Here is a 12,112-nt window from a genome sequence, read left to right as displayed (position 1 = left end):
TGGGCATTTCATGCCAAGGCTGATGGGATTTTGAGTTACTTCATGTAAATATAGGATGTAGGCCTCCACTCGGATGGATTTACTGTTCCTATTCTGTCCTGTTTCTTTTCTCTACACCACTACTTTTTGGAAATATACAGGGAAGGAGTTTTTCTTCATATACAGGACTAGATCTGAGATTGAGTGTGTCCTTGCAGTACCATCTTCTCCATTTATGATCTCTTCTCCACTCCTGGAGACACCTTCTCTGGACACTTTAGTACTTTGGTGAAAGGTTTGCATGTGTTAGCCTTGTACAGTTTTGACACTCCTTGTCTTTGGACATCTTTGACTAGTTAATAATGCCTATCCTCTTATAGTTATTTTTGGCTAGAGAGGTTGACTAGTACATGACTTGATCAGGTATATTTTAACCACAACCACTTTTAGTCAATGCTAATATCCAATCTAGCATGCTGGGGAGAATTTGGTGGGCCATACACTTTGGGACTAGCAGACTTGATGTTTTGTTACAAATCACACTGCCTAGGTAGCTCCTAGATGTACCTTTCATTGAACAGACACTGCTATTATTCCAGTTTTGAAACAACAATCACATGAGTTTCTCAGTTAAGAACTAGTTTGGTCCTTTTAGGTAAGTTATAGAGTTAAATTAAAGCTGGAGTTACTAAGATAGAGAAAATGTTGCTGAAATCTACTTTATCTTCATTTAGTTTTCTTTAATCTGCTTCTCCTTATCTCTGTCTCTCTCCATGTTCTTTTAGGCTTAGACTAAAAAAGTATGAGCCCTAGATGGATTGCCAGCTCCATGAGGAAAAGGCAAGTCGTCTCTGCTCCCTTTTCTCCTATAATAAACACAGGCCCAGATTTGAAATGTGAAAAGAAAATAAATCTTCACCATGACCATCATCTTATAATCAACACTGACCTTCCTCTGTCTTCCTGAGTATCTCACCTGAGCAATTTTTTTTCTTTTAGCTTCAAGAAATTGCTGAAGGAAGAAATGTTAGATCTAGTTTTTAATTAGCTTTTCTATTGATTTGTACATAACTTTGTATGAGTCACTGTTCTTTAGTGAAAATCTCAAAGATTAATGGCTGTTCCCAGAGATTTTTCTGGACCAGGTTCCAGATTCTCTATAACTTTTTCTTTTTTCTCTCCTCTAAATTCACTAGCTTACTCTGTTCTTCACTATAAAGCACACAGACACACACAGACACACACACACACACACACACAGACACACATACACACAGAAACATGGGCACATGCATATGCACCAAATGTGCTTTCAAGAAGAAAATACCATGGAGAAAGGTGATTGGTTATGCGCTATATTTAGTACTTGATGTAAAAAATCCTCTTCTGCAATTTTATCTACTTCAATATATTTTTAAACAAAGTTTCTCATAGCCAGTATTATATACCTTAAATGAAAACTCAGTTATGGAATGGAGAAGAAAGAGGTTATTGGGCCTTAAAATATTATCTACCAGATTGACATGCAGCATATTTTAGATATTAGAAGTTGATACACTTCTTTCTCACACATTACTGTAATAGAATATGAAAAGACAGAGTAATATTTCCAAAAATGGGAGAAAAAGTTTTAAAACATGGGAAAATATTTCAAAATACAAAATAATATGTTATTTTAATTTTTAGAGAAATGAATAAAGTTTGTACTTCCCTTCTAATGTCATTCTAGACCACCTTTAGCTAGTTGGAGCCATCATATTTCTATCTGGTTTTAATGTTAGCATTGAGCCATTTTCTTCTATTTGCAGTCAATAAAAATACTAATTAATTTGAAAACTTGAATACTGGTTATAATTAAGAAAAATATCTATCCAATATCTTTTATTGCTATTTTAAATATCTTTCATTTTTCTTTAATGTCTAGAAATACCTTTGTAATTAAATTCTGAAGGGACTAGATTAAAATTTTTGGGGATTATGAAGTAATCCTAAAGAAACCAATGGGATTTAACTAAATGAAATAGCGAATCAATGCCTTTTTTTCCTTATTGTTTCCCAATAAAATGAGCATCTTCCCCATTCTCCAGATAGGCAACATCTCCAAATCCTGTGGCTTTCCTTGATCCCACTCTTCCTTCATGACACTTGCTGAATTCCTGATGGTCTGGACTGTGTATTAAAATTACCCCATCATCCTGTGTTTTCTCTGCCACTGCTCTGGCTCAGGCGTGACATCTTTCTTCTTAGTTACTGAAAGAGGCTCCTGAAGTGACTTCCCTCTCTTCCTTCTAGTCTTCTTTCCTTCAGTTTTTTCCCCTACCCCTCAAACCTACTGTACTGACTTGTATTTTATATTTTAGCTGCACCAAACTCTCTTTTTCCTCTTATTCTCTCCTTTGAAAATGCTACTTCTTTAGCCCAGGCATTTGCTCTCCCTATCTTATGTTCCCATATTGCCTGATAATGCTTGATTCATCACAGACCTTAACTTAGTCATTCCCTTGTTCAGGAAGCCTTTCTTGTCCGAGTCCTGACTAACTACTTCAACTTCTCATTCATGCTCACTCAACTTCTACTCCACCAAGGAAGTTCCAAGCCTCCTTTGAGTAACAGACTTTTTCTTCTTTGTTTTATATAAACTGTGAGGATAGGGATCTAGCTATCTGTATCACCATGGTATTACCAAGACCTACTATGGTGCCTCAGAATGTGGTGAACACTTTTTAAGTTTTTGAATGTATTTCCCCCTTTTTTAGTATCTTTTTTATAATATACTTATTAATGTTCAAATTCTACTTAAATTATTTATAAAATTAGATTTTAGAACACAAAGATGAATGGTTTCACTTTACTATGTATACTAACTAGACATTTTGTAGAAACTAAAAGCAATTATTTTTAAACTCAGCCCCAAATGATTGTGCATCTTAATAGATTGTTCAAAATAGCAAACTCAACATCTGACAAAACTCAGCAACCAAACACTGTCATTGGGAAAAAAGTAAAGGGAAATAAACCAAAGCTCAAACTTGTTCTGGAAAAAAAAAAAAACCCTGTTGTTTTATTGTTTTTTAGAAAGCACACACAGCAATTTATTTGGACAAAAGAGAAAATGCAAAATAAGTGCGCATACAAATTCATTACAGAAGGATTGGTGTCACTTCCTGAGTAACACCTGTGTATGTGAGCTTTTAAAATTTTGCATTTCTTATATCTATATCCATAATCAAGAGTTATGGATATAAATATATGGAAACACATCTCACACTGATCCGAACTCGTTTCTCCAAAATGTGCAATGTACATATCCTTTTTCTTCCTGGAAAATCCCTACAGGTGTTTTCTTGTATCATGCCACAGTCTCTTTTCTCTGAGTTCGTCTCTGATGACAAGTAAGGATACTTGTGAAAGAAGATTTCCCCTTAGTTCTTGATTTTTTCTTTAATTTTTTCTGATTCTTGAGTGAGATTCCCAGTTCTTCCATGATGGCATTGAAAGAGAGACACTGGAGGGCATGAAATAATAGAACATCAGTGTAATTGAATCCGTCTCCATCCTGCATTGATTTGCTCTTGCCTACCATCTTATGGACACAAGATATTGGTCTTAGGGCAACTCTGTCACAACTGGCCATTTCCCATCACCTCCTCCTCCACCCACTGGCCGCCCACCTTTTCTACTTAAAGAAGTTGAGGCAGTAAATTAGCTGGGCAAAGTTTATGGTTTCATTTACAAATGCAGCACAATAAAACTACCCAGTTAAAGAAAACTCAAGGCTCTCAAAATAGTCAACTTACCTTTGCTGAGACATCAAAATAGAGTTAAATTAAGGCATTTCCCCCATTGAGATGATCCAAACATTGATAGGGTTATCAAGGCATACGGACACTTCAGTAATGCTATAGAAAATGAACAAACCTTCTCTACACCAAGGCTTTGTTTTTTTCTCCCATGAAACCTTACTTTGTTCCTAAAATAAAATCTAAGTCTTGATGACTTTCCTTTCTGATAAAAAAAAAGAAAAAAAACAATTTTAAATTGTATATTTTCTCTAAAAAACAGAGATTGTGGCAGCAGCAATGATGCAGCTGTAGTTGAAATGGAAAATAATGTAGTATTGAACTGCACAGTGAAAAAAATAGTGGTATGACACAACAGAAAATAGAATTATGATTAAAAATGTTATACTTATACAGATAATATAGATACATAGATATACATCTCCATTACAATTAAGCTATATGTATTCATATACACAGCATAAATATGGCCCAATAAAACATACTTCACTGTCATTTCTTCTAGTCAACATAAGATCTTTGAATGATAACTTCCTGTTTATAGGGATTTCTATAGCTTTCTTTTTGATGAAGTTACTTTTAAAACATCCTGTAGTGTAAAGGACACACAGATGGACAAAGACTACATGATTCCACTTATGTAAGGAATCTAAAATGGTCAAACTCATAGAAATAGAAAGTAGAATGGTTGTGTTCAGAGACTAGGGGAGAGGGGAATGGGGTCAGCTGATAGTCAATGGGTATAAAATTTGAATTATACAAAATGAGTAAGTTCCAGAGATCTGCTATATAATATTGTACCTATAGTTAACAAAACTTATTGTGTCCTTAAAAATTGTTAAGTAGGTAGATCTCAAGTTCTGTATTTTTATTGCAATAAAAGAAAATCCTCTAAAAATTAAAGCCTTCAGTAAGATTATGTAAGTGCAAGTGTTACTCCTTTAACATTCATTGCTCACAACGTGAGTATGGTTGAAAGTCACACGACAACACGACAAATTAGATTATTTCTCTAAATTGTGAGTTCCTTATAGGAAGAAATTGGTGTTCATAATTTGCAAAGTTCTTAATGTCTGATGTGGTCCTTGCATATCAACCTGCAGCATGCTTTGAAAATTTATACTCCACTCTATCTTAAAAGGACTTTGATATAGGTTGTGTAAGTAGCAGTTTTCAAATTTTTCTACTTGGTTTGAAAGTCAGCTACATAAACTTAGGTTTTTGACATGTAACTCTTGAACATCTAGTTCTTTGCATAAGACTTTTGTTTCTTTTAAGCATATATTCATAAGATTTGAGTTTTATTTTCATTTTTCCTATGATAATAAAAATGAAAATTCAGATGGTTCATATTAATTTTATTTCAAATGATAAGTTGTAGCTTTGGTGAATTGAGAGGAGTGACATGACACAGAAAGAAAAAAATTCAGAACTGTTTTCTATGAATTATACTTCAAAAATGGTATAGCAAGCATATCACAAATGAAATGTAATGATTTTAACATTATGTCATGTAATGTATGCCAAGTTTAGTTTATGTTGTAACTAAGATCAAATGAATATTTTATAGTGTTATTGTGATAGATGCTATTGTATTAAGGTTTTCCAAACTTTTCTAAGAAATTTATTTCAATAGAAGGGACTTGGGGCATAGGATATTTCTTATTTCAGGAATATTGTTAAAATGGTGGAAGGATGAAGGAAAGAAGAGTTCCAAGAAATTTACATATATTACTACACATAAACCTTATGATAACCTTATAAAGAAGTAGTTGGTATGTACTTTATATAGATGGGGGAAATTACTATTGGAGATATAAGTAACTTACTAAGAGGAAAAGCCTGTCTCCACCGGACTGCCTGAACCCAGTTACTTTTGCCGGAAAGCATCTATGTCTTGTTTCTTAATTTTTAAAAATCACTATAGATAGTGTTTGTAATTTCTCCCTGTAAGATGTATGTTTGGGAATTCCTGGGAAATTTTTTGTTTTATTTGATCTCTAAAGTATTTGAATTTAGATATTTCATTTTATTTTGCATTTCAATAATCAAAATGAACCTGCACGTGTGACTTTCAGGGAAGGATTGGTTGTGCCCTCTGCCCTCCCTTCCCTATTTTGGCTAGAGAGTTGATCATAGGTCTTATCATGAAAATATGTTTCTATTAAGTTTTTCTTTAAAAAGAAAACCATTCCTTAAAGTTTAGACTGTCTTAAAAATACAACAATCATCTTTATTTTTAAAATTAATATCAAGTATGCATTTCCTCCTTCTAATGTTAGAATGAATAAAAATATGGTTTTATAGGTGGTCTGGGTTTCTCTATCTTTGGTCACAACAATGATTTCTTTTTGATTCTCACTTTGTCTCCAACTGTCAAAAAGAAAATGGCAAGATATTGGGGCTGACCTTTCTGCTTCCAAGTTTTTGCTGTAGTCACAAGATGAGCTTTAAGGTCCTTGCCAGTCTGAGCTCAAGTAAACCATACACTGTCAGATCCACAGGAAATGAAACAGTGAAGGTCATCTCTCTGCCCAGAGTGGCATCGCACAAGGTAGCTTGGGAGGGGCTCATAGTCATTAGTTTCTTTGCCTTTTATAATCTCAGAATTAAAGGTATGTTTAGAATATAAAGTTTGAGTTTCTCAATCAGACTCAAAATTATAGTAGCTTTCTAGAGCTTCTATTTCTGGGTTTGGGTTTTTATGAATTTCCTCATATTCCTAAAACCATAGAATCATTATTTTTAAATGTGATGGTTTAGATTTCTAGATTTTAATTTCATCAGAAAGTAGCAAACATAACAGCATTCAGCTCGCCTCCTTTCTCCAGAAATAGCATGATAGGAGGCAGAATATCCTAGTAGCTTCTTCTGGTGCCTTGCAGACTAGAAATAAGATAACCTGGATTCTGGGCCTCTTATTTATCTCTGGTGAATGATGTTCACATTTTTAATGAAGATATATATGGTTTTTAATTACAGTTTGAAATTGACTCCTGGCATCAGAGTGCTTAAATTTAGACTTCAGCTATGCTGCTCAATAGCCGGGTTATAGTGGGCAAGATGTTCACTTTCTCTTTGACTCAATTTCCTTATCTTTAAAGTGGGACAATGGTAGATTCCTTTTCATGAGAATTCACTGACACATAGTGTAATGCATGGCACATTGCAAGTATGCTTTGTTGACTTTTTTTGTTGTGGTTGTTCTGGTAGGGAAGACACAATGGAAATTTTGATGGAATAATTTGAGTCATCATATTCCTTTCTATTCATTAATTCCTTCGGGTTGTTTATACCAGTGTTTTAGTTAAAAGAGATCCTGCACATATTTGAAACATACATTTTTAATGTCTATCATTACCTTTTAGTGTTCACAACATGTTTCAGTGTTTATGTGAGAATTGGCATTGTGACAACTGTGTCATGTTCCATGAAAAAAATGTGTTCAGGCTGGGCACTTATGGCTCAAACCTGTAATACTGGCTACTTGGAAGGCTGACACCTGGAGGGTCGAGTTGGAGGCTATCCAGGGCAATAAAGTCACAAGACTGCATCACAACCAATAGCTGGGTGCACACCTGTCACTCCAAGCTATGCTAGAGGCTAAGATCAGGAGAACTGAGAACCATGATTACAGACCAGCCAGGGCAAAAAAGTTTGTCAGACCCCATTTCAATAGAAAAAAGCTGGGTGTGGTGGTAGACGCATTTCATCCTAGCTAGAGCAAGAAGTTTAAAATAGGAGAATCAAAGTCCAGGCTGGCTTGGCCAAAATTAAAGACCCTATCTCCAGAATAACCAGAGCAAAAACAAAGGGCAAGAAGCATGGCTCTAACAGTAGACTACCTGCAGAGAAAGCATGAAGCTGTAAATTCAATCCCCAGTACTGACAAAAAAAAAAAAAAAAAAAAAAAACCAGTGAAAGCTAACTGTATTACCTTGTCATTAAAAAATAACATCCATTTGAATGTGAAGCCATTTATTACAAATCCCTATGATGGTAACTCAGTTAAGAAAATCTCTAACAAATAAATTTATAGTAATAAAATGTTGATTTTATGCTGTCCCTGACACAATTCAAAGATAATGTGGTGTGTGTGTGTGTGTGTGTGTGTGTGTGTGTGTGTCAGAGAGAGAGAGAGATTGAGAGAGAGAGAGAGAGAGAGAGAGAGAGAGAGAATTCTCTTTGGGAAACTGAAAAACAGAAATTAGTCTGAATCACTTCTCAGCCTCTTGGCTAAGATCAAGTGCAGAAATTAACCTGAGACTGCAACAGAAACTTCATCTAGAATTGTAGCTCTCCTTGATTTAAAAGAATGACTTGCTTGGGGATTTTGATTTTTGAACAATGCCATCCCTTTTCTCTGCTTCTTGGTACTTAGGTGTGTCCTCCTTTTTTTTGCGTTCCCTGTCTTCTCTTGATTTCCTTTACCTTCCCCTTTGCTGTGTTTCTCTTTATAATTGCTGGCTTCATGGTGCCTCCTTGGGTTTAACATCCAAATATTTGATTTCTTGGTGATAGTGTGAGCCTGAATATAAATTACATCCTATCTCCTTATACCCTTATCCTTCTGTTTACAAATGTTGTTCTGGAAGGGATGAGGAATAATAAACCTCTTTTCATTTTATTCCCAAAATACATTGCTTTAGAAGAAATGGTCCAGGGGAAGAGATAGTTTTTTTTAGGTGATAGGAAAAGCTATGTATTTTTAGTATTTCAAGAACTGGGCTGTCTGGATGGGTACTGGCTGCAACCTTGGTATTGGATTATGAATATTAGATTGACTTTTTGTTGTAAATTTAGAATTTATGCATCTAGTTCTTTAATTCTCTCATGTATTTAAGTGATCATTTAGGAGAATTACATTGATGCTTATACCTTTAATGTTTTTTCCCCAATGAATTATTTTTCAGGAGTTCTAGACTTGCCAATATCGTAGTACAGATAATACATTTTGCATTGTTTTCTCCTTTAAAGTTATGAGGCTCCTATTCAAAGAGACTCAGAGTGCTCTATGACATAGCATAATACATTTTCATGTTACACATGGAAGAAAAGGTTGCTGGTAATATTATTTTCATTTTATAAGTATAAAAACTTTCATTTTAGGTATAGATCTATATAACTTAAAAGCAAACTATGATTTGAAATAAATAACATTTTTTTAAAAGTATGGAATATGAAGAGATTATATTTCTGAAAAATAGTGAAATTATTATCAGTATTTTTTTTAGCTTGATCAAATTACTCCTGTAGTTCCATGGCATCGATGTCCCAATGGGTTATTTTTAACAAGAAGGACTAAGCATTCACATCTTTATTTTGTTCTGTTGTTCAGCCAATATGAAATAGTTTATGTGTTGGATCTAGAGTCATGAAACTTTTTAAGGAATAGGGATAGAAGAGCCTATCAATGTGCTTACTATCCGAGGCTTTGGAAAGTATGGTCACCACTTTGCACAAAAGCTTCACTTCTTCCCAAGGTCATTGATGATCTCAGAGCACAGTACAGACTCAATCACCCCCTACTGATTACATGAAGAAAGGTAGAGGGAATACGCAGAGCAATTATACATAGACTATCTTTGTGTGTGGTTCTTTCATTCCAGAACTGAGGATTTGAGCACCATTTGCCCTGGTTTTATCCATTTTCCAAGTTCATTCAGAATCCCTTGGCTATCTTTCAGGCATCCATCCTTGGAATTTTTAAAAAAGTGGATCAGAGAGGCTGAACATTGATCACTATGTTAGCTTCCAGAATAATGTTTGTATTGATGTGTGCCCAGGAACCAATGAAGGAGCTGATTCTCCTCTCCTGGATCCATACCGACAATCTTGGAGTGGAGGAAATTTAGACACTCAAATATAACTTTGTAGTGTGGCCACCAATCCTTATCTCCCACCTATGTCCCCAGAGCCCCTCGCTGTCCAGCCCATTTCTCTGTACCTTTGATGCTTTGAACTGGCTCCTCATAGGTCTCCCTAGTGTCCCCATCCTGTGGCCATAGCATGCATACTCCAATAGCCCATTTTCTAGTTCCTTTAACACAATTTCCACCACCTCTATGCCCTTTCTTTTCTCCTATTTAATTTTTGCTTCCAAAACTTGGACCTGGTACCAACATCATATCCTAGATTTAAGCTTCCTTATTTGTGGGAATGCATTCCCTAGAATTCCTTGTTTTCTTATCTATGCTCTCAAACCACAAAATGTACCTATAGCAGACTCAGACTCAGGGTTACTGATTTATCTTTATTTAAAAGTGGCAAGTATAAAACTCACTCTCCCATTAAAATAAATACATTGTGGAATGACATGCATAATCCTCAAGGATTTTTAACTTTTAAAAGAATTTTAAAAGAAGTTTTGTATGTAGGGCTGTGCAACCTGGTGGGTTGGGATGAGTAAATTCAGTCTTCTCTAACATTAAGGATAATTTCACAAAATGCTTTAGGAAGTGAGGTTAACATTGAGGCAGTATAACATTTTGATATTACTTCATGTGCTTCCCCACCAATTTTTCTGAATCCCAATCTTTTTTCCCACTTTTAAAGTTGCAGCAAGAGCTTTTAAATGCATTGTCCTCGGCATAGGGATGCTATAGAGAGAGGGGAAAAAAGTCAACTTTGGAGAGTTGAGCTCTTAAATAGACTTTTGTGGATCTATAGAAAATACTGTAGTCTTTGAACCCATTAATTACAATAGATAGGTGTTTGAAAGAAGGAAAAAGGAGGTGCTTTGAATTGTAAAAGTTTGACTTCAAACATCCATCCTTCAGCACCAGCACATAAGATTGAAGAGGTTATATGAAGATAGAATTGTTTTGCCCTTGTTCTCAAGGAGAAATGCTCAACCAGGTGATGGGAGAAGCTTGACCTAGATGCTAAGAATATCTGAGAAGGGGCCCCTCACCTTCTATTTTGAGCCTTTCAGGGTCAGACTCCCATGGAATGGGGCAAGACAAATGACTTGATGGGTGTGGGGACCTAGGAACACAGGGAAATTGTGTCACCCTCTTAGGCTTTTGCGAAGTCGGTCATTTGAGTGGGGAAATGTCATCAGGGCCAGTTCCTGTGGCCTTTTGAAGGGAACTCTGCTGAAATGTTTCATTGCCCAAGGAAGGACACAAAAGCAGTAGATGGTATAGAGGGAAGCATGCAAAGTGATCACCCAGGACTTATGACCAGAGAACAAAGATATATTTCTGCAGTGAATATTAGCTTTAGGTGCACATAGACTATCCAGAGGTAAGCAACTCTCCTTGGCAGGAATGTAGGACTGCATTTCAAAATAAACTACCCACTGTCAGAGACCATTGTGGTTTGTTCCTTGGCCATTTGGCTTCTCTCTGGCTTCTTGAATAGAAGGCCTGAGAACATACTATGGGCTTTCCCTCACCTCTTGAAGCACCCCAGAGGTTGAGTTAGGGCCATCAAAATGAATTTCCAAGAGATTCTTGGCATTTACTCCTCTTACAGAGAGTGGTAAATTCTCTGCAGGTAAATTGACTCTGCAGAGTCAATTTAGGGTTTTAACTGTTTACAGTAACTATGTGCACTACACCAGCTTACATCCACTGTAGTGGGTACGCATTTTTTAAAGCTACAAACTCAAATATGCCAAAAATTATATGAAGTCAGTTTTGCTTTATCTTTTAAATAACAGAACTCAGAGATACCCATCCACTAATGGATCTTGTCAACTCAAGAAAATTCACATTTGGTTTGAAATGTCTTCTTTTGGTTAATGTGTCAGCTAATTCAGGCCTTTCTCTATATCTCATTTCCTTCTCTTCTTTCTGAAGGCTGTCTGGACTTAGGAGAGGGCATGAGAGCAGCTGCTTCATGACCACTCTCTGTCCTTCTGTCTTCCACTGGTGTGACATTTTCTGGTCTGTCTCTTCTGTTTCTCCTGAGATGCTTGTAGTTCCATTGTGATCTGTACATTCTGTGTTTTTTCCATCCAGTCTTAAGTTTTCCATCCCTTCTACAAGGCTTTCGTGTGGGAAGGGCCATGGAATTTTGCCTATTTTCCCTGGTATTCTCTGGGATTGAGAAAGGCTCTATGAAGCTCTCTGTAGGCTCACTGTGAACATATTGTTTTTCTGCCATTCTGGAGACAGTTGGATGTAAGGTTTCTCTACAGGCTTACCACTTCCTGGGTTACACCTTGTGAAGCTGACAATGACATTATTTTCTCTTCACCATTCCCTTTGACTTTTTTGGAGTTTCTATTTTGTTTTTCCTCCTCCCAACTTTGGACTGAGCTCAGGAATTGTTAATAAGCCTCCTCCTAGAGATACAGGAAGCATCTAAGCTTCTATGGTTTCTTT

The 12,112-nt window shown here is 35.9% G+C and overlaps 1 protein-coding gene across 5 annotated transcripts in view; it reads right to left on the bottom strand.

The window, feature by feature from the left end:
• Positions 1 to 1,350: 1,350 nt before the first annotated feature.
• Grik1 (glutamate ionotropic receptor kainate type subunit 1) overlaps positions 1,351 to 12,112 on the bottom strand; it is a 379,854-nt gene continuing 369,092 nt past the window's right edge. For 3 of the 5 annotated variants that reach the window (XM_074072843.1, XM_074072849.1, XM_074072845.1), the window contains one exon: positions 1,351 to 3,484. In XM_074072843.1, the coding sequence (XP_073928944.1) occupies positions 3,329 to 3,484 (156 nt within the window). In that variant the 3' untranslated portion in view covers positions 1,351 to 3,328. Of the gene's footprint in view, positions 3,485 to 3,897; positions 3,985 to 12,112 lie in introns of all 5 variants that reach the window. The other 2 variants (XM_074072841.1, XM_074072842.1) reach the window with 1 other exon arrangement.

Source organism: Castor canadensis, chromosome 5, assembly GCF_047511655.1.
Source record: "Castor canadensis chromosome 5, mCasCan1.hap1v2, whole genome shotgun sequence".
Lineage (NCBI taxonomy): Eukaryota > Metazoa > Chordata > Mammalia > Rodentia > Castoridae > Castor > Castor canadensis.
This window is presented reverse-complemented; position numbering and strand designations above follow the sequence as displayed.